Source organism: Manis javanica, chromosome 11, assembly GCF_040802235.1.
Source record: "Manis javanica isolate MJ-LG chromosome 11, MJ_LKY, whole genome shotgun sequence".
In the NCBI taxonomy this organism is placed as follows: Eukaryota; Metazoa; Chordata; class Mammalia; order Pholidota; family Manidae; genus Manis; species Manis javanica.
The window spans coordinates 69,926,182-69,945,365 of record NC_133166.1 but is presented as its reverse complement, the minus strand read 5'-3'; the positions used below and the strand labels follow the sequence as shown (position 1 = coordinate 69,945,365).

General features: G+C 49.0%; 2 protein-coding genes across 5 annotated transcripts in view; one reads left to right on the top strand and one right to left on the bottom strand.

Moving 5' to 3' along the window:
• The first annotated feature begins 2,710 nt into the window (after nt 1–2,710).
• On the top strand, nt 2,711–10,241 carry GDF11 (growth differentiation factor 11). Its single transcript, XM_017658572.3, has 3 exons — nt 2,711–3,241; nt 7,911–8,308; nt 8,772–10,241. The coding sequence occupies exons 1-3, from the start codon at nt 2,818–2,820 to the stop codon at nt 9,150–9,152; spliced, it is 1,203 nt and encodes a 400-aa protein (XP_017514061.2). The 5' UTR covers nt 2,711–2,817; the 3' UTR covers nt 9,153–10,241.
• A 139-nt stretch (nt 10,242–10,380) lies between these two features.
• Nucleotides 10,381–19,184, bottom strand: part of SARNP (SAP domain containing ribonucleoprotein) — a 69,744-nt gene continuing 60,940 nt past the window's right edge. For 3 of the 4 annotated variants that reach the window (XM_037008926.2, XM_017658554.3, XM_017658555.3), the window contains one exon: nt 13,176–16,169. In XM_037008926.2, coding sequence (XP_036864821.1) covers nt 16,128–16,169 — 42 coding nt within the window. In that variant the 3' untranslated portion in view covers nt 13,176–16,127. Of the gene's footprint in view, nt 11,969–13,175; nt 16,170–19,184 lie in introns of those variants that run through there. The other variant, XR_001852786.3, reaches the window with a different exon arrangement.

Here is a 19,184-nt window from a genome sequence, read left to right as displayed (position 1 = left end):
TTACATGAGACATAAAGAGCCAAGTTCACACAGCCAAAAAAGGGAGGAGATCTGGGACTTGAACCCAGGGATCCTAATTCTAGTCTAGAAGCTATGTGACTAAACTCCTTTCCAGAACAGTGCAGATACAGCTAGGAAGAGTATCTACGCCAGGTTTGGGAATCAGGAACGGACTCCTAGAAGACATGTGGAAAATGTCATCTATACTGAGACCTGAAGAAAGAATAAATTTGAGTGAGAGACCAAATTTATAAGAAACTGGGGGCTGGGAGCAGTGGAAGTAAGAGGAGAGTTGTTCTTGGAAGAGGCAACAACTTCTGCAAAGATTCAGAGATGACCAGGGGAGAAAAGGTGAAGGCTACTTCCAGGTGTCTAGCTTGGATGATTCCACGTCACTTGCTAGAATGGAAAACAGCAGAATGGGGGCACATTTCAGGGGAAGAGAAGTTCTCTGTCATATCTAACCCACCATGTTTGAGGTGCCTTGGGGACATCCTGCTGGAGATAAAGAGGCATCTGGACTGGAGTTTTGGCCGGTATTCTGCTCCTAGTGTCTTGTCCAGTCTGTATGTTCCCTGAGGAAAGGGACTGAGTCATTTATGTTTGCCTCTCTCATAGCCCTACCACTAGAAACATGTTTGGTGAGGAAGTGAAGGCTGGGCTATCTCCTCTGAGGAAGGAGGAGGTGACACACCTCTGATCTCAAGGAGCTGGCAGTTTTGCTGAGGAAATGATATCAAAGAAACATTGTGGAGAACAAGATATGCCAGAATATGTGGTAAAGGCAATCACTGCTCTGGGAGATCAGAAAGGAAAGAGGTGAGTCACAGCGAAGGAACCCATGAAGGCCACTACTGACTGGTTACTATGGAATCCTCACAACCAGCTGAGGGTGAACAGTGTGATCCTCATTTTATAGATGAAGAAACTTGATGAGATATTGGAACACCCAAGTGCTGGTCCAAATCACAGGAGGGAACCAGATGTCTTAAGTTTTTTCCATTGGCTGTGGTCTTAGCTCCTGTTTTCCACAGAAATAGATAATCTCTTTAAAGCTCCCCAGCTTGGTCTTCCCAAGTCCTACCCAGCCCTTTTCCCTCATGCCTAGAGCCCCCGTATATTCCCTAATTCCAGTCCAGCTTCCCAACACAACTCTGTCTTTGTGACTAATGTTCCATCAAACCAACTTTAAGATGTTCTATTGGGCCCTAATCCAGAGAGGAAACCGGTGTCCCTCTGTTCTGCCGGAAGAGCCCAATAAGGTTCATCCAATTATTCAATAAACGTCATGTGTGCCAGGAAATTAGTGAGACCTGATCCCCTCAAACATTTTTTATCTATTGGTTATTTGTCTGTTGTCCACCAGGACTTTGGACTCAAGAAATAAGCCTGACGAATGTAAGGACTGGTAAGGGGTATCCAGAACTAGAAGTTAAGCACCTCGGGAGCATTTCAGTGCCTTGGCACTCTTCTATTCTGCCCTCTGGTCATACCCTGGGTCACACCTGAAGACTAGAGCTGGTCCCACACCTGGGTTTTCCCCCTTGCAGCTCACTGTTTACCGCGCAGGCACCTGAGGGCAAACCTCTCTCTTACCCCTGCAACTCCAAGTCCCTTCTCAGACTTCTAAGACCCTGCACGTCCAAAAGTATAGCTAGGAATCCAGAGGTCCAGATCCTTCTTCAAGCACAGTATCTCCAGCCCTGCTTCCCTCCATTCCTCCCCTGTGATCCCCCGTTTCGGCCTTTTCCATCCTGCCAACTCCCTTATCCTTTTCAAGCCTCAATTTGAAGCTCACACTCTTCCCAGCTCTAAGCTCTTCCTCCTGGCTCTAGGCTTCCCACCACCTCCCCACCTTCTCAGTGTCCCTGGACTCTTCCTCTCCTAGTCTCCATGTCCAATCCTTACATCTTGCTCTTCCCGAACCCCCTGAGCTCCCCTGTATAGCTTCTTTAAGCAGCTTCTTTGAGCTACCTCTGGTAGCTGGGTATCCTCGGGGCTCAAATCCTCCACCTCCTTCCACTTGGGCTCTTGGTGCTCCCACCAAGGCTGACCTCTGTCACTGAGCTGTCTCTCCTTCCCTGAGGAGTGTGTCTTCCCACCTCCACCTTGCCCTGATCCTCTGCCCCTTCAGGAGCTCCCTAGCTATCTGTCTGTCCTCTGGCCCTCACCCTCCTCCTGCTCTTCATTTCTTTCCCTCTCTCTTTCCCAGGGCTCCGGCCCCTGTTCTCCCAGCTTCTCTGCCCCTGTCCCCATCCCTCTGCACCCCTGATCTCTTGCGGTCCAGCTCTTCCCCGTGCAGCCAAGGCTCTCTCCTCCCTCTAAGTCTCTCTCCCCTCTTTGTCCCCGATTCTCCCCGTCTAACCCCCTCCAGTTTTGCCTGTCTCTTTCCTGCTGTCTGTCTCTCTACCTAAGTCCCTCCTCTCTGACCCCCCTTTGTCTCTGCCCCTTTATCTCTCTGTCTCTCCGGGGTCTCTCCCCCACCCAGGCTCTCTATCTTTCTCTGGGCCCTCGCTCCCTCCCTCCCTCTCTTCGGCTCTCTCCGGCTCCCTCTCGCCTCGGATGACAGCGCTGCCTCTTTTGTTGGCTCCGCAGCCAATCGCGGCCGCTGACGACACGGGGGACGGGGCTATAAAGGGCCTGGCCCGGGCGCGGGCCCCCCCAGCCGCCCGCCCCGGCCGCCCGCTCGCCCCGCCCGCGCGCCCGCCGCCCCCGGCCCCCGGCCCCCCTCGGCCGGCAGCCCCGTCCCGTGCCGCCCAGACCCCCCCGCCCCTCCCCGCGGCCCGGCGTCCCCGCCCCCAGCCCCCTCCCCTCAGCATGGTGCTCGCGGCCCCGCTGCTGCTGGGCTTCCTGCTCCTCGCCCTGGAGCTGCGGCCCCGGGGGGAGGCGGCCGAGAGCCCCGCGGCGGCGGCGGCGGCGGGGGCCGGGGGGGAGCGCTCGGGCCAGCCGGCCGCGTCCGCAGCGCCCGAGCCCGACGGCTGCCCCGTGTGCGTGTGGCGGCAGCACAGCCGCGAGCTGCGCCTGGAGAGCATCAAGTCGCAGATCCTGAGCAAACTGCGGCTCAAGGAGGCGCCCAACATCAGCCGCGAGGTGGTGAAACAGCTGCTGCCCAAGGCGCCGCCGCTGCAGCAGATCCTGGACCTGCACGACTTCCAGGGCGACGCGCTGCAGCCCGAGGACTTCCTGGAGGAGGACGAGTACCACGCCACCACCGAGACCGTCATTAGCATGGCCCAGGAGAGTAAGTGGGCGGCGGGGCGCGAGCGGCGGGGACCGGCTTGGGCTCCGGGAAACGGAGCGCCTCCCGCCTGAAGCGGGGCGCTCCCGAAGCTGCTCTAGAAAAGGGCTGGAACCTTTTCTAAGGAAACTTGACGAATTGGGAGGCGGGGGCTGCTCCCTGTAAGTTTTCCGAACGACGGCGACAGGCTGCGCGTGGCGTGCACGCCCCGTCGCTGGATGTGTGCGGGGTACGGCCCACGGAGAGGTTGTGAGGACAGGCGCGTGCTGGGTTTGTGGGATGGTCCGGCAGCTGGGGCCCATGCGTAGCGGACGCGAGGGGCAGCCCCTCACTCAACCCTCAAGGCCTGCAGTCCAGGCGGACTGCAGCGCTCTCCACCCCTCCCATCCTCGTTTTCGCTCCGCGCCCACCCGGCTGCGGGGAGCGAGTGCTCCTGTTCCCCTCCCCGGAGTGACGCCCCAGAGCCCCGCGTCGCTCCCCACAGCCCCGCTGGCGTCCGTTCCACCCGGAGCCTTCTGACACCCGGTCTCCCAATGGGCTGCAAAAGCTGTGCCTGCTGGTCACTGACCGAGCTCCGAGAACTCAACTCCCTTGCGCTGGGGCCATAGCACCCCTTTGGTTGCTCAGACCACAGCGTTCCATTCCTCATTCACCCGTTCCTACCCACTAGCGGACTTGAGGAGAAGGAGAAAGATCTAAGGAGGAAACCAAAGAAATACACGGGGAGAGAGGGAGAACCCAGGCATCCAAGCCCCCTCCCAAACCCGCCAAACACAAGATTAACACATTAATAGATACGAGCTGCTTTGAAATTTTATGGCCTGGAAAATCCAGGCCAACGCCGGCCGCCACCCCCACCCCCACCCCAACTCCCAGCCTGCCTCCCACTGCTCTCCCTAGGGTCAGATGACTCCCTTCCCACCCCCACCCAGGTTTCCCCTCACTCCAGCTCCAGGGAACGAGTGGTTTGGCAAAGTCACCCCCCACCCCCCAACACACACAACCACTGTTTGGTTTTATGGCTCTGAGCAGGAGGAGACTGTTTTATTGGCAGATGGGTCATAAAAAGCCGGGGGCTGAGGGGCGTTCTGGTGGCTCACCCCCATGGGAGAGGCACGGAACCCAGGTGTACATCTGGGAGGCTGAGTGCCTAATAATGCCACCAGTTTTTTCTGCAGACCCTAACTCCATAGTACTTGGTGCGGGCTGTAAAGAAAAGAAAACTCAGAGGACTAGGAAGCTAACTTGGGGTGGTGGTGAAGGCCTGAGCTCTGGGGCTTGGTTCCTCAGTGTCCCTTCTGTTCTTAAGGATTCTGCTTTATAGAAGCTAGGGTCTGAGATTAACTGAGGGCGGGGGTGGAGGTTCTAGGAAACAGAGTTGTTGAGACATTGTGAAGAAGAGTTTGCTGGAAGACGAAAGAGAGAGGGAAACGATACTCTGGTCTGTATGGTGTAGGGTCCAGAACGGGTAAGGGAGCTGCGGACTTCTCCTTGCCCCTTTCTACCCTTAGCATCCCTTAACCTATGTGCCTGAGCCCAGAGTTAGCCCGGTAATGGGGTTGCAGGAAGCTAGCCTAATGCACTATTGGGAAGTACAGGTTAGGCTGAGCGGGGGTAGGGTAAGGACACCAGCAGGTGGGGTGGAACTTCTGTCCTCTAGCCACCCCAGGACTTGGATGACTAGGGAACTGGGTCTCCGGCCAGGTACTGTACGTCTCCTTTAAGAGACAAGAGGGGGAGGGGGAGCGCAGCGGAGGAGAGGGGAGGGAGAGAGGGGAAAAAGGAAAAAGAGACTTTTATAGTCTAATCCCCTGGGACCCGCTTTAATAAGAGACTTGTGCTCTGCTAATCGGGGGAGGTGTTTGTCGGCAGAGCTGGCCTCCGCTCCCCTCCCCCTCCTTCCCCTCCCCCAGCCCTCGCCCTGGACCCCAGCCCCCACCTCTCAGGCTGCAGTGCCTGCCCTAGTTCCCTCCACCCTCTCAGGCTCTCCCACCGCAGGCTTCGTTCTGGGAACCCAGCCCCCTTGCCCTTCTGGGAGCTAAGCCCATCCCCTCAGTTTCTCTCTCCTCCCTACCCCAAGAGGCCCCTGCCCTGCCCTCTCAGCCCAACCTCCTGCCCCTAGTTCTAGCCTGGGGAGGGAGAGTGTGTAAGGGGGGCAGGGGGAGGAGGGGGAGGAGGCGGTGGTGGGCAGAGAAGGGGTTGGGCTTTTGCTGAAAATAGTGGGATGACCTCTCTCCAGACCGGAGCCGCCTACTAAACCTGACAGGCTGCCTGCTACCAACCCAATCAATCCTACACAGATGTGGCTTCTTTCCCTACCCTTGGGAGTTAGGCGTCTGTGTGCGTTGGGAACTGTCTCGAGCCCCTTGTTTCCCTCCCTGGCTCTACCTGCTTCTCCTTTGTTCCCCCGTGTCCTTCCATCCTTTCCCCAACCCCACCAGGCTCAGCTACCTCCTTCACTTCTAACCTTCATCCACTCCTTCTGCACCCCCATCTCTCCCAGTGCTCTCCAACTGCCAAACTTACTTCTTCTCCTCCTACCATGATCATCCCCTCTAACTTCTCTCCTCCATTCCTTTGCCAATCTCTTCTAACCTGCCTTCATCCCTAACAGTCTCTTCTCTAATCTCCCTCACCAGGCTTCAGTGTCTCCCTCTCTTCCCCTTTTCTTTCTGCAGACATCTTCATCCTATCCCCACATCCACTTGGGGAGAGTGTATGGTGAACCCCTGGGGTGGGGATGGAGCCCTGGTGCCCAGTTAGTTCCCTATCTCTAAGCTTTGGGTCAGCCTAGTAGGGGTATATGCTTAGAAAACTAATAATAAACATTTATTGACAAGCTACAACTATTTTCACATCCCTTATTTAATGCACAGCACTCCTATGAAGCAAGCATTATTATCTGTATCACTGAGGAAGTTTGGTGGATAAGGTCAGATACTGGTTAATGAGGTTTACCAGTCATTAAAGTCATTTCAATTGTAGTAAAAAATCCATGTTTAGATGCTAGGAAGAACTTTAAGGCTCTTGGCTGTGTAATTTAAGATTGGGAGTTTAGGGAGTTCATTCAGTATGCATTTATTGAGTACTGCCTGGTACTATCGGAGGCACTAGAGATACAGTGGTGAGCAAAGTAGACACAATATAGACAGTGTCCATCCACGGAGATTAGTACCTAATGGTAAACAAGACAACTGCTATGCTGGTCAGACGTGCTCAGCCATTTGGATTGTTGCTTGTCATTCCACATCTCACCAGCAGCTTCCCTGCTCTCACTGCTCCAGTCTGCATCTTCACTCCCCAAACCTCACCCCACTGTGCTATCACTGCAGCTCCAGCAGGAGGCTAACTGGGAGGATTACCAGGGTCCTAGGACCTCAGAGAAGAACCGAGAGAAAGGAGGCTGCAGAGGAACCTTGTGTCCTGAATATATGAAAATGACTAAGTGCTTTCCTTCCCATCCTACCTCGGGATCCTTCTCCTCCTGGGGTGGAAGTCGGGGAGTGCTGATGGGAGAGAAGGTGCCAGGTCCTCCATGATTGTGCAGAATACAAGACGTGGGCATGGCACATCAGGACCAGACTTCCTGATCACACTTAACAGGGCTCACTCCTGAGTCCCCCTCTCAGTCTGTTTAGAGAGAAAATGGATATTGCTGTCCAATGAAATAGGATTTAGGGGATGCTGACTGATTAAGAGGTTAGAAAGGGGAACCAAGAGTAGCTGAAATGGAAGCAGAGGCAGATATTGAGAATCCTATTTTAGATGCAAGAAAGGTCAATTTATGGTTCAGAACAAGGCGAAGAAGGCAAAATGTATCAAGATGGGGTGTTAAACCCTTTTACTGGCACTAGAATGAGAAACCTAAGGAAGCTCAGGGGAGAAAAGACTGACTACAGGTGATCTGGTGTGCTGAACACTATTCCTGATGCTTTGGGCAAGTAGAACACATAGGTAGTTTTTCCCTTCCTCAAAAGCTGAGGCAGTAATAGTGGTAAGGAGGAAGTAACTGAGGAAACTTGCTCTCAGGGCCCAGGGCCCAGGGAGTCAGATGTACAGAAGTGCTTGAGTAGTTACATTCTTCTGGGTGTTATTTCTAGTGAGAATGATGTAAGAAGCCTAGATCTGAATTCTGGTTTACCTCATGGAATAAATTTAGCCTGTGCTCCCTTTCTGGACCCTCAGTTATGCACTCTCTGAGGCCATCTGTTTTGGGGGCTGTGCCAGGCTCCACCTGACCACCAGACAAAACAGAGAAGAAATGGGGCAAGGTGACCTGAGACCAGCAGGTGTGGCAGGAGTTTTGCTTCTATGAAGAGCATCAAAGGTTCAGAAAAAGTTGGAGCCCTACTTGCTGGGCAGAGTTGGAGTAAGGGAAGGCTGCAGGTGGAGAATTCCTTAATAACTGTCTTTGCAGGTTACCTGGTAAATGGGAACCTATGCATTAAGGAAAATGGATCAGGGAATGGGTACAGATCAGCAAGGCCTGATAAGAGTCATCACCATAAAGGCAGAGAGAGGAGGCACTGTTCTGGGTACCACTGACACAGTACAGAAGGGTAAGAACTGGAAAACGCAGGCTGAGGAGTCCAACTTGCCACTGCCACCTTGGACTGCTGAACCCCTGCACACACACCTTTTGCTGATGCCGTGTCCCCTTCTCTCTTACCAGCGGACCCCGCAGTGCAGACAGATGGCAGCCCTCTCTGCTGCCATTTCCACTTCAGCCCCAAGGTGATGTTCACAAAGGTACTGAAGGCACAGCTCTGGGTGTACCTACGGCCCGTGCCCCGCCCAGCGACGGTCTACCTGCAGATCTTGCGACTGAAACCCCTAACTGGGGAAGGAGCTGCTGGGGTTGGGGGCGGAGGCCGGCGTCACATCCGCATCCGCTCACTCAAGATAGAGCTGCACTCGCGCTCCGGCCACTGGCAGAGCATTGACTTCAAGCAAGTGCTGCATAGCTGGTTCCGCCAGCCTCAGAGCAACTGGGGCATCGAGATCAACGCCTTTGATCCCAGTGGCACAGACCTGGCAGTCACCTCCCTGGGGCCAGGAGCTGAGGGGCTGGTGAGCAGGGAGCCTGAGATGGTGGCAGATGTGTGTAACCTGGAGGTGGGATGTTGAAAAAGGTAGACCAGTAATATGAAGAGGGCTGGGAGCTGATTCTAGAGCAACTTAGGGAGCAGCAGCTGTCATTCTTCTGAGAGCCAAGCCAGGTAATAAATGAAAACTGGGCTTGGACTGAAGGTGTGAGTGGACAGGAGATCCATAGAACACAAAAATGAACTGTTGATGACGCCTTGGGCCCAGGGGCTGATGAAGGTCAGGTCTCTGGGAGAGGAAAATTAGGGAAGTTGAGTTGAAGAGACAGCTAGCTGGCAAGAAAAGTGACAAGATACAGGCTGGGGAACGGGTGCAGTGGAAGAGCAGTCAGCAGTCTCTGGTCCCTGTGGATGGGCAGCTGAGAAAGAGGCTGGAGTAGGAGCTCCTCAGGGCTATATCACAGCTGCTTCTGTTCTCCCTCACCCAGCACCCATTCATGGAGCTCCGAGTCCTGGAGAACACAAAGCGGTCCCGACGGAACCTGGGCCTGGACTGCGACGAGCACTCGAGTGAGTCGCGCTGCTGTCGCTACCCCCTCACTGTGGACTTTGAGGCTTTTGGCTGGGACTGGATCATTGCGCCTAAACGCTACAAGGCCAACTACTGCTCCGGCCAGTGCGAATATATGTTCATGCAAAAGTATCCACACACCCACCTGGTGCAACAGGCTAATCCGAGAGGCTCTGCTGGGCCCTGTTGCACCCCCACCAAGATGTCCCCAATCAACATGCTCTACTTCAATGACAAGCAGCAGATCATCTATGGCAAGATCCCGGGCATGGTGGTGGATCGCTGTGGCTGCTCCTAAGGGGGACAGAGGATTTCCCCCCCACAGACCTTACCCCTGGACTCCCAGCCCTGACCCCCACTCCCCCAGGCCCCAGAGCTCCCTCTACCTCTTCCTGTGAACATCACACCTTGTTCCCTGCCCAGTGTGCAATACAACAGAGGGAGGCAGGTGGCACCGAGGGGTGGGGTCTGGGAAAATGGGGGAGAGAAAGGGGCATGGCCAGGTGGGGAGCATTTTGAGGTTGCAGGTGAGAACGTTTGGCAAGAAGACAGAGAGAGATGTAGAGACAGAGCAGAGGGATAGAGACAAAGGAACAAAAAAAGCAGCAGTGAGAAGGCAAAGAATAGAGAGGCAGAAGACAGAGACTAGGCAGAGACAATGAGAGAGACTGAAATGAAGCAATGCAAGAGCCCCACACCAAGCCTCCTTTTTCCAATGGCAAGGTGAGGGGCTTGGCATGGTTTGGGTAGGAGGAAATCAATACTCACTCTTAAGCTTCTCCCTCTCTCTCTCCAGCACTGGCAGGAGAAGGGAAGTGAGGACAGGGGCAAAGGTGAGGCTTTTGGAGTTTTATTTATTTATTTATTGTGACTTTTCATGTTTTGGTATTTGGCTTTACTGAACTAGAAAAGGGACCCTGCCCACTGTGCCCCATTACTCCCTTATTCCCTAAATCCTTGTTCTCCCACAGTACCCGCCTACTTAAGCACTTGTATAAAGCCTCCAGGGTTGGGAATGGGAGTAGAAGGCAAGAGGGCCAACATATGGTAGTTTCCAACCCATAATCACCCTACTTAAAACCTTCCTGAGCCAAACAGGTTAAACTGAATTCCAATGGTCACAAAAACAGTTAAGAGGTGAGGGTGGGGTAGGGAGAACCCTGATATCCAGGATCTGCACCTCACTACACTAAGCTTCAGATCCACCCCCTCAGAGTATTGAGGTGTTCAGCTAGAGGGTGTAGCCTGCCTGCACCTAACCCCAGGCCAGGAGAGACCAAAGAGCCGGCTCCAGCCTCCATCTTCAGGTCAATATGAAGAACACAGAGATCCCAGAGTCCCAAGTCCACAAGAAAGGAGCAGTAAAGAGGCTGAAGGTTAGAGAGCATCTGAACCCAAATCACTGCTCTGGGCTGGGGGCAGAGCCAGCAGACCAAGGCAGAAGGGATTCTGGAGGGGGACATGTAGTCTCCCAACCCTAAAGCTCAGGGTGGAAGGGGGGAAAACAAGGGAGCAGAGTGTCTATAATTATTTTTATCTTTTATTTTTTAAGTCTAGCAGTACCTGGCAGCAGGGAGGGGGAAGTACAGTGGGGAAAAACATCTGACAAGGTCAGTTAGAGCAGAGGATGGGAAGGACACAGGCTCCCTGGTTTGGAAGGCTCCCTGGTGTGGAAGGCTACAAAGCAGCTAGGGACTGGTTGCCAATCCCAGTCCCCAGCTGGGACTACTCATTCCTCCTACAATCCTAACCCAACCTCCTCTGGACTCAGTGTGCCTCGGTTTCTTCCCCTCGATGGAATGAGAAATAGCAGCACCCACCACAGCCAAGAGATGAATTCTGAGCACTTACCACGGGCACTTTATGGACATAAAATACCTCTCGCTGTGGGACAGATACCAGGGCACCAGAGTAGTGGTGAAGAGATGAGGCTTAGAGGAGTCAAAGGCTTCCGAGTACAAGGTCCCCTGTGCCTCCCAGCTGATAGTGCCTGAAGGCAAGGAACTGAGAATCTCCTGATCCACACCCAACAATACCTCACCACCAAACCTCTTGGTTCCAAGCAAGAGCCTCGAGGTGGTCAGGAGAGGAGGGGGAAAGAACCTTCAGCAAAACTGTCACTCTAAGTAAAGACAGCAGTTATGGGTCTGATGAAAACAGAAAAGAAAGCCCGAGCTGGAGAGGTGACCCAGAAGATTGTTCTTCCCAAGACCATGACTCCCACCTGGGCCGTCGGTGGAAAGGGCAAAGGTATGTGACCACCCTCAGGAAGATTATGTCGGTGAGCTTTAGCATCTTATTCCCATTCCCGTAATGAAAAAATTAGAGGAAGTATTTCAGTACATAAATGGGCAGGGGCTGTAAAGCATTGCACCTCACCTCCTCCCAAACACCAAGTGTACTAAATAACCCCCAGCCTCTCCTCTCCTGTTCTTCACCCATCCTGCCCCAATCTTGGAGAACAAGACACACCTGACCATCAACACCATGCACACTCCTTTGGTGGAAGGAGAGGAACAGAGTGAAGAACAGAAGATGACTCTCTCGAGGTCACGTGTCCATGCCTCTTGATCTTGGTACAGGGCATCAGATACTTCTCTCTACAAATTCTAGAGAGGTAGGGCATTACATCTGGGGACATTAGAACATGACCCTTTAATACCACCAAATAACCTTTGGGGGAAGGTCTTTCTCTTATGAACGTCAGTCCCTAAGCTAAAGTCTCAGTCCCCTGGTCCTCTCCACCCCCAGAGGAATGGGGTATAGGCTTGGGGGAACAGCCCAGCAACCTAGTGGGAACTAGAGCCCCCACTTCCCACCTTATGTGTGGACATGGCCAGTGCCCCTCCAACCATGATTAATGTAATGATTATTTACTTTGTGTATTTTGTTACACTGTGTGATTGCCTTTGTTAAGGGTGTCAGAGGAGTATGGGGCTGGCAAGGGGACTGGAATGTTGGGAAAGGACTTCTTCACTGAGATCAAGGCTTCCTGGAGGGAACCATTGCAAAAAGGCTATCAGGCAGTTTTCAAGTTATGTGACAGAGGGCAAAGATGGCCATAGAGTGCTCTGAGTTTTGGGGTGGTCACATGACACAATCCAGCACTTGAACCTGAAAAAAGAAAAATAAAAGCAGTCAAAGAGTTTAGAATTCAGTGCTGAGCTCTTCTCCCTAAGCAACACCTCGGAGACCAGGGGCCTCAGAGGGTCTGAGAAAGGATGAAACCTGTGCTCACAGACTAGTAAGATGGGTCTTTGGAGCAAGGGGAAAATTCAGGGGCCTCAGGGATGAGGGCTGGGACGTGCAGCTCCAGGGAGGGTGGAGAGGGAGGGGACCTAGAGCAACTGTTCCCTGGGGACCTGAATCCAACAGTCCCCAAACTCACAAAAACCTGGCCCCCACGGAACAGATGATCTAAAAGTTCTCTTGAGATGCTCCAGCTCATGTCTATCCTGTTCTCCTGCAGTTCCCTGATCCCAGGTTTCCTCATCGAAGTTTCACCAAAGTCCACAAACCAGACCAACATAGCCATTCAACTGGCCAGTGTACCAAGAGTGGTTAAGCATCTCTGGTATTCTTTGATTCTACCATAAAAACTTATCCCATGTACCTAGAGCACACTTTCAGTGCATTGAAGAGTTGGGAGTAGCAAAGTAATCTTGCCTGACACATTTTTTAAAAAACTGTGACATCAGCCTGAACGAGAATGGGGAGCAGGACCACTGAGGATCTCAGTGTGCCATCACACTTACCCTGTCACGTCAGTTCTATCAGATTGACCCCACCTCAGACCAACTACAAGACCGAAGTTGAGAGGAAAGTGCTACATACAGTAACCTCCTTGTAAAGGAGCTGCTTTATCCACACCTACCGGCAGCTTCCGGTCGGAGCTAAAAGTAGGTTTCCTCCCACTATTGCTCATTATGTCCTACGTTGAGAGAACACCCAGAAGGGGCTGCAAGAAACTTTTATCTGCAAACATCCTCCAACCTGGTGGTATGAGTAGCTATCCTACACTGTCTCTGCCCATTTTTTGGCTGTTGGGGGCCCCAGGTAAGACTCAGCAGGCAGTGGCCTTCACAGCTTCACTGCAGTGAGGCCCCAGGACACAACATCAGCTTTCTTGCAAGAGAGCAGGGGGTAAGAAAGCCACTGGGACTCCTCCCACTTCTTCCCACTCTCTGAACCCCCAAATGGACGTGCAAATATGTGAGCACACATATACATATGCTCAAACTAGTCCACTCAGCAGCCCTTACTCCCACTGCAGCTGGAACCTATTCGGGGGAAGAAAATACTTCTACTGTAAACCATCTAGTAAAATTAAGAGCTAATATTTATTGAACAATTACTATGCAAACTATGATAAGTAAAGTGTGCTGAGTACATAATATATTATCAATTCTCACAGCAACCTTCACAACAGGGTTGCTGTTAGTACGAAGTCTCTGGAAAAGTCACAATGATTAAGTAATTTGCACAAGGTCTCAAGAGCAAGTGCAGTAAAACAAAGTTGCTACACAATATTCCATTATAATTATTCAAGTAATAGGAATGTGAGAGGTGGAAAATTAAAGGAAGGGACAATTCACAAAGAAAGAGAAAGCGAGGGGGCACCTTGGGCTTAAAGGGTCTGCAAAGGTGTTGAAACCTGCCATTATTTTTCAATCCTTTAGGAGGGAAAAACAAGAATGTGGACATGAAACAGAGGGGGAGGTTAGCTTTTGTAATCAGAAGTGAGTGATGTTACCTGTCAGAAGCACTCACAGATGACAACAGGGAAAAGCAGCTACTCTTCCTTACTTACACACAGGCTGCTTCCTGCCCTCTCATCCATCTCACAGCCAACATGGCAAAGGGACCCAGCACCAACAAGTCCTGCTCTTAGCCACTTCTTTCTACAGCCCTCACCCCCATGGAAGCTTCTAGTCTTTTATCTTCAAAAGTCCAGAAGTTGGGATAAGGGAGGGACAGTTTAGAATAGAATGATAGTGGATTAAAAAGAATGACCCTAGAGAACCACAAAAAGGTGCAGATCTGCAGCTGAGGAAGCTACTTCCCTCAGTATCTTTCATGGACTCCCTTATTTGGAGCTTTCAGGTATGCAGAAAATGTCACAGCTTCAGGACAGGGAAAAGAAGAGTCAAGTCAGCTAACACCTCTGGATCCTCGAACACCTACACTAAGGAAATGGACGGATAGGAAGGAAGGGTACTTGCATCCCAGATAACTGGTAGCCTGTTCTGCCTTCAAGGGACTATTTTAAGACAGAGTTAGTAAAAAAGATAGGCATTCTGAACTACTCATGCTCAAAAAGTATGTGTGGAATGATTACAATGAGACAGGAAGACGGTTTGGTGATCAGGCTGAGAGTTAAGAAACTTTTGTAAGAACAGCTGCTAGATTGGGATAAAAATAAAGTTAGCAAAAAGTCATAAACACTGTATCACAAAGACTGCAGAAGTGAGTTGAGCAGGAAAAGAATGATTAAGCTTCAGGGAAAGAATCCTTGGGGGAAGGCTGAATACCTTTCTGGAAGGTTATAGAGGATAAGGAAACCAAGGGGAAAAAGTTCTGAAGGACCTAGTGTTCCATGTCATTACCAGCATTTGCTCTATTCCTTTACCTACTTATTTTTATCATCTTTGGGTAGAAAACCTTTACTGAGTCTACTATAATCTTTCCCAAGCCTCAAAACTAATTCTCTCTGGTTCTGTTTTCACATAGAGATAGAGCAGAGAGAGGAAAAGCTAGGCTCAAGATCAGGGCCTGGAGAAAAGAAAAGGGAGGCAGACAGAAGAGGCTGGAGGAAGAGAGGAAAGGAGAAGTTTAGCCAGCATTTCATTTTATTCATTTCCCCAAAATCTCAGGATGGGAAAAATTTCTCAACAAATGGGACAATCTTTGGATCTGCTCTCCAAAGCGCAGTTTTCCTAAAGTATCTAAACTTAGGTATCTGTCCTCCTTAGCAACCAGAGACTTTGTGGAAAGAGAATTCTTGTTAGGAAGGGGTTCAAATTATTAACTTTATATTAATCACAGAACCAAGCAGAAAGTTTTAGTAGAAATGGGAACAAGGCATCACACACCAACATGGAATCTGATCATGATACCAAAGTGTTCAGGTAAGATGCAGGCTTTTAGGTTTAATAACCACCCCCGCCAAAAAAACACACCCAAAAAAACAAACGAACTTTACATAGACGTCCAAAAATTTAAATGAAGATTAAAAGGAGAAACACTGTAGCAACACATCCAAAAAAGAGTAAGCAGCATGTCCCTAATCTATGTGAAACTTCAGATGCAAACAAACAGCCTACTTAGGGAGAGCCAAACTTCTAAGAAGGAGGCTCAGCAAGGAAAACACTTTCGAAGTATCTAAGAACCACTGCCAGCAGAACTGTGATGGTACATCTCTGCAATAGAAGACAAACTAGGCCAGGGCTTGACTGGAAAACAGAAGCCTCCAGTGCACTGCCTATGTTCCAATGATCCAGGTAACAATGCTTCCCACTTCTGACATCCTGTCAGGCCTTGAATCCCTAAACTTTCTCCTCTAAGCAGGTAGCTAGCTTATCTCCTTTCCTGAAATGTACAATCAACACTGGTTTTGGCTGAAGCCAGACATTATCATATCAGGTCATCCTTGAAAATAGGGCCCTTGTGGACTCCAGAATAGGGCTCTGGACTACCAATCATTAGCCCCTGTTTTTATAACCTCTGCACCTCCTAAAACCGTGTGTTCTATTTTATCCCAATGGGTTATGCCAACCTGCGGAGGTGAAGATTCAGGGTGAAACTTGGCCTCTTCATGGGGGATAAAGAGGTAAAAGGACACCTGAAGTATGAGAAGGCAATCAATATGCGTAACGGGATAGATCCAATCCTTCTCTCTGTTCTCTTTTCTAAAAGATACAGGCATTATGGCTAATTCCCTATAATATTTATCCTTGAAGCTCCCCTTATCTGGTCTAATCTGGCTCTAAGAACTCAAAGGAGGGCCTAATAAAACACATTGTTCTCTTTTCTATTTGTTTTTTTATTAACAAGCAAAATAATAATAAACAACACAATCAACAGCGACCACTCTAGAGCCGGCACAGCAGTTAGTCAGATCGCTGCTGGAGCTCACGGATGTACCTGGGTACACGCTCCCTCATTGCAAGGCAGGACCTAGGCACAGGACTCTGCATTCAGGTATATATGTGGCCAAGAAGAGCCAGAGAGCTGGAAACCACTGGATAACAGAAAGCATCAAGCAGCTTTCTCATCACGCAATCCCAAAGCGCTCTGCTCTTTTCCTCTTCTTTGCCTGTACGGGAGAAGCAAGAAGAAAAAATTAGACTGCTAGACAACAGTGGGCTGCATTCCTGGCTGCTTTAATCCAAACTCACATGAACATCAATGTCAAGAAGGAGGGAAGGCCCAAGCAGCCAGAGATTTCACTTTTGCATCTCTAGTTAGGCAGTTAGAGCTGAGTAAGTTTGAATGGGAAAGGAGGGTGAGGAAGGGAAAAGCCTGGGGTGTTGGGGGTCAGGCACTGGAGGTTGGGAGAGGAAGAGAATAGCAGTTGGAAAAAGAAAGATTCCTGAAGGAGAAAGGACCACTCAGCCTTATCCCAAGTTAGCCTGCCAACAACGGACCCTTAACAGGCTGGGGAAAGTCTTCAGTCAGTGGGAAGATGGGAGAGTTCAAAGGACAAAGGGTTGATCAATGCTGTTTCATGGAGAAGGTGAAGGGGATGCCCTTCTGAGGAGTCAATCCCAAGGAGCAGCTTATTCCTTAGGCTTCCAAATCCAGAGACATAGGAATCCCCAATACCAAAAGAATAAATGGGGAGCAGAGGTGGAGCATCCCCAACATTGACATCTTAAGAGAGGCAGCATTAGAGAGAGGGCACAAAATGGGAGGGTGAGAGAGACCTTTTTATTTTGGGAGTGACTCAACAAACAGTACTGAGTCCTTCATCCTCACTGCCACCATTGCCCCACAGCAGAGGGCATTTTTTTTTTCCATTCCATTCACATAGGTTTAATTTAGATTAAAAAGAAAAGCTGGCTGTATACAAGCCCAGCCCACTTCACCTGGATTATGATGCAACTCTATGGAATAAAATAAAAGCCATCCAATTCATGTAAATGCTATCAGCTCAGAATTTACTACTTCCTTACATACACTGACTATGCTCCCCACAAGTCACTATTCCTTGCCACTCACCGACATCCTGATCTGCCTCACTATTGAGAGAGCCTCATGTACCAACTGAGTGAGCATACTCAGTTTAGTAAGTTTCCTTGGCAGAGGGAGTAATTTGGACTAGAATTAAAACAAGCCTAAATTTACTTCTAGCTCATCTTGGCAAGTCGTTAAGCAAGCAGATACTTACAACAGGTAATGCTTTATTCTGAACTAACAGCACAAAGCATACAAACTCCTTTAGTCTTTTCTTACTGGACAGCGTAAACTGATCAAATTCTGAAATTTTCAAGGTTTATTTACAAAACTGACTAACATTTACTCATAAAGACACTTAATAAGATTCTGAGTGTGTGAGTTAATAGATTTTCAGAGGCCATCTCCAGAGGTAGGTGGAAAGAAGTAGATTTGGACTAAATAGAAGAAAAAACATTCCAAATTCCATACCACTCAAAAAGTTTCTATAATTCTAAAGATACTATTTTGACTGTTCTTTAGGTACTACCAGGTGACAGTTGGTCTCCACTGCAGGTATGTTCAAATCAGCAACTCAAGTCTGCAGATACATGCTCTAAGCAGTCTGCCAATGCTCAGGGTCTCAGTGAATGAGTTGCTCCAGAGAAAGCTGGGATATAGAAAAACACAAGTCTTAAAAAAGAAAAAAAAAAAAGCCACCCTTTCATTTTGAGAAACTATTTATAAATAAAGTGATATGAAAAAGAAGTCTCATTTGAATCCACTGTCTTATTCCAGCGGGGTGTTAGCACTGTGTCTACACTTCTGTCTGGTTTGGACAAGGCCTTCGTTAAATGATCAAAGAAATATGTTTGGCAAGTAATCAGAGACATTGCTACTTATCGAATACTTATAATATGACAAGCATGTGTCAAGCATTTTACATAGTATCATCCTTTATTACATAGGAACACTTCATCCTTAAAATACTACCGTAAGGTGGGTATTATCTCCACTTCCCAGATGATGAAATTGAGGCTTAGAAAAGTACCATAACTTGTAAGTAATACTATATCCAGGGACTTGGAATAGCCAAAACAATATTGAAAACACAAAACAAGGTAGGAAGATTCACACTTCCCAATTTCAAAACTTACTACAAAACAGTAATCAAGACAGTATGACAGTCGAGAAATAAAACCACTGTCCATGGTCAACTAATATTTTACAAGTGTGCCAAAATCATTCAATGAGGAAAGAATAGTCTTTCCAACAAATGGTGCTGGGACAACTGGATAGAAACACAAAAAGGAATGAAGTCAGACTCTGGTCTATCACAACACATAACAAAAAATTCAAAAACTGACCAATGACCAAACTATGAGTTGAAAACATAAAACTATTAGGAGAAAAAATAGGGACAAATCTTCATGACCTCGGATTTGACAAAACCAGGATTTTAGGTATGACACAAAAAACACAAGAAAAAAAAAACAGATAAAGTAAACCTCATCAAAATTTTAAAATTCTGTATTTCAAGAATATCAAGAAAATGAAACCCCACAGAATAAGAGAAAATATTTACAAATATATGTGCATATATTTGATAAGGAATTTATATCTACAATATACAAAGAACTGTGATAATACAGAGACAATGAAATGAAAAAATGGGCCAAGGATCTGAATACACATTTCTCCAAAAACAATATACAAATGTTCATTAAGCACATGAAAAAATGTTCAGCATCATTGGTCACTGGGGAAGTGTACATCAGAAACACAGTAAGATACCACTTCACATCCACTAGAATGGCAATAATCAAAAATACAAATAATAGCGTTTGTTTAAGGATGAGAAGAAACTGGGACCCTCATTTGTTGCTGGTGGGGGAGTAAAATGATGCAGCCACTTTGGGAAACAGCCTGGCAGTTCCTCAAAGGGTTAAACATAGTGTTAATATAAAACCCAGAAATTTCAAAGTATAAGCCTAAGAGAAATGAGACCCTATGTCCACATAAAATTCAAAGAAATCTTTCTAAAAGCCAATAAGTCAGAAAAACCCAAGTGACCATCAAATGATGAGTGGATAGACAAAATGTGGTATAAATGGCATATTATACAGCCATAAAAATTAATGAAGTACTGAAACATGCTACAACATAGCATACAGAG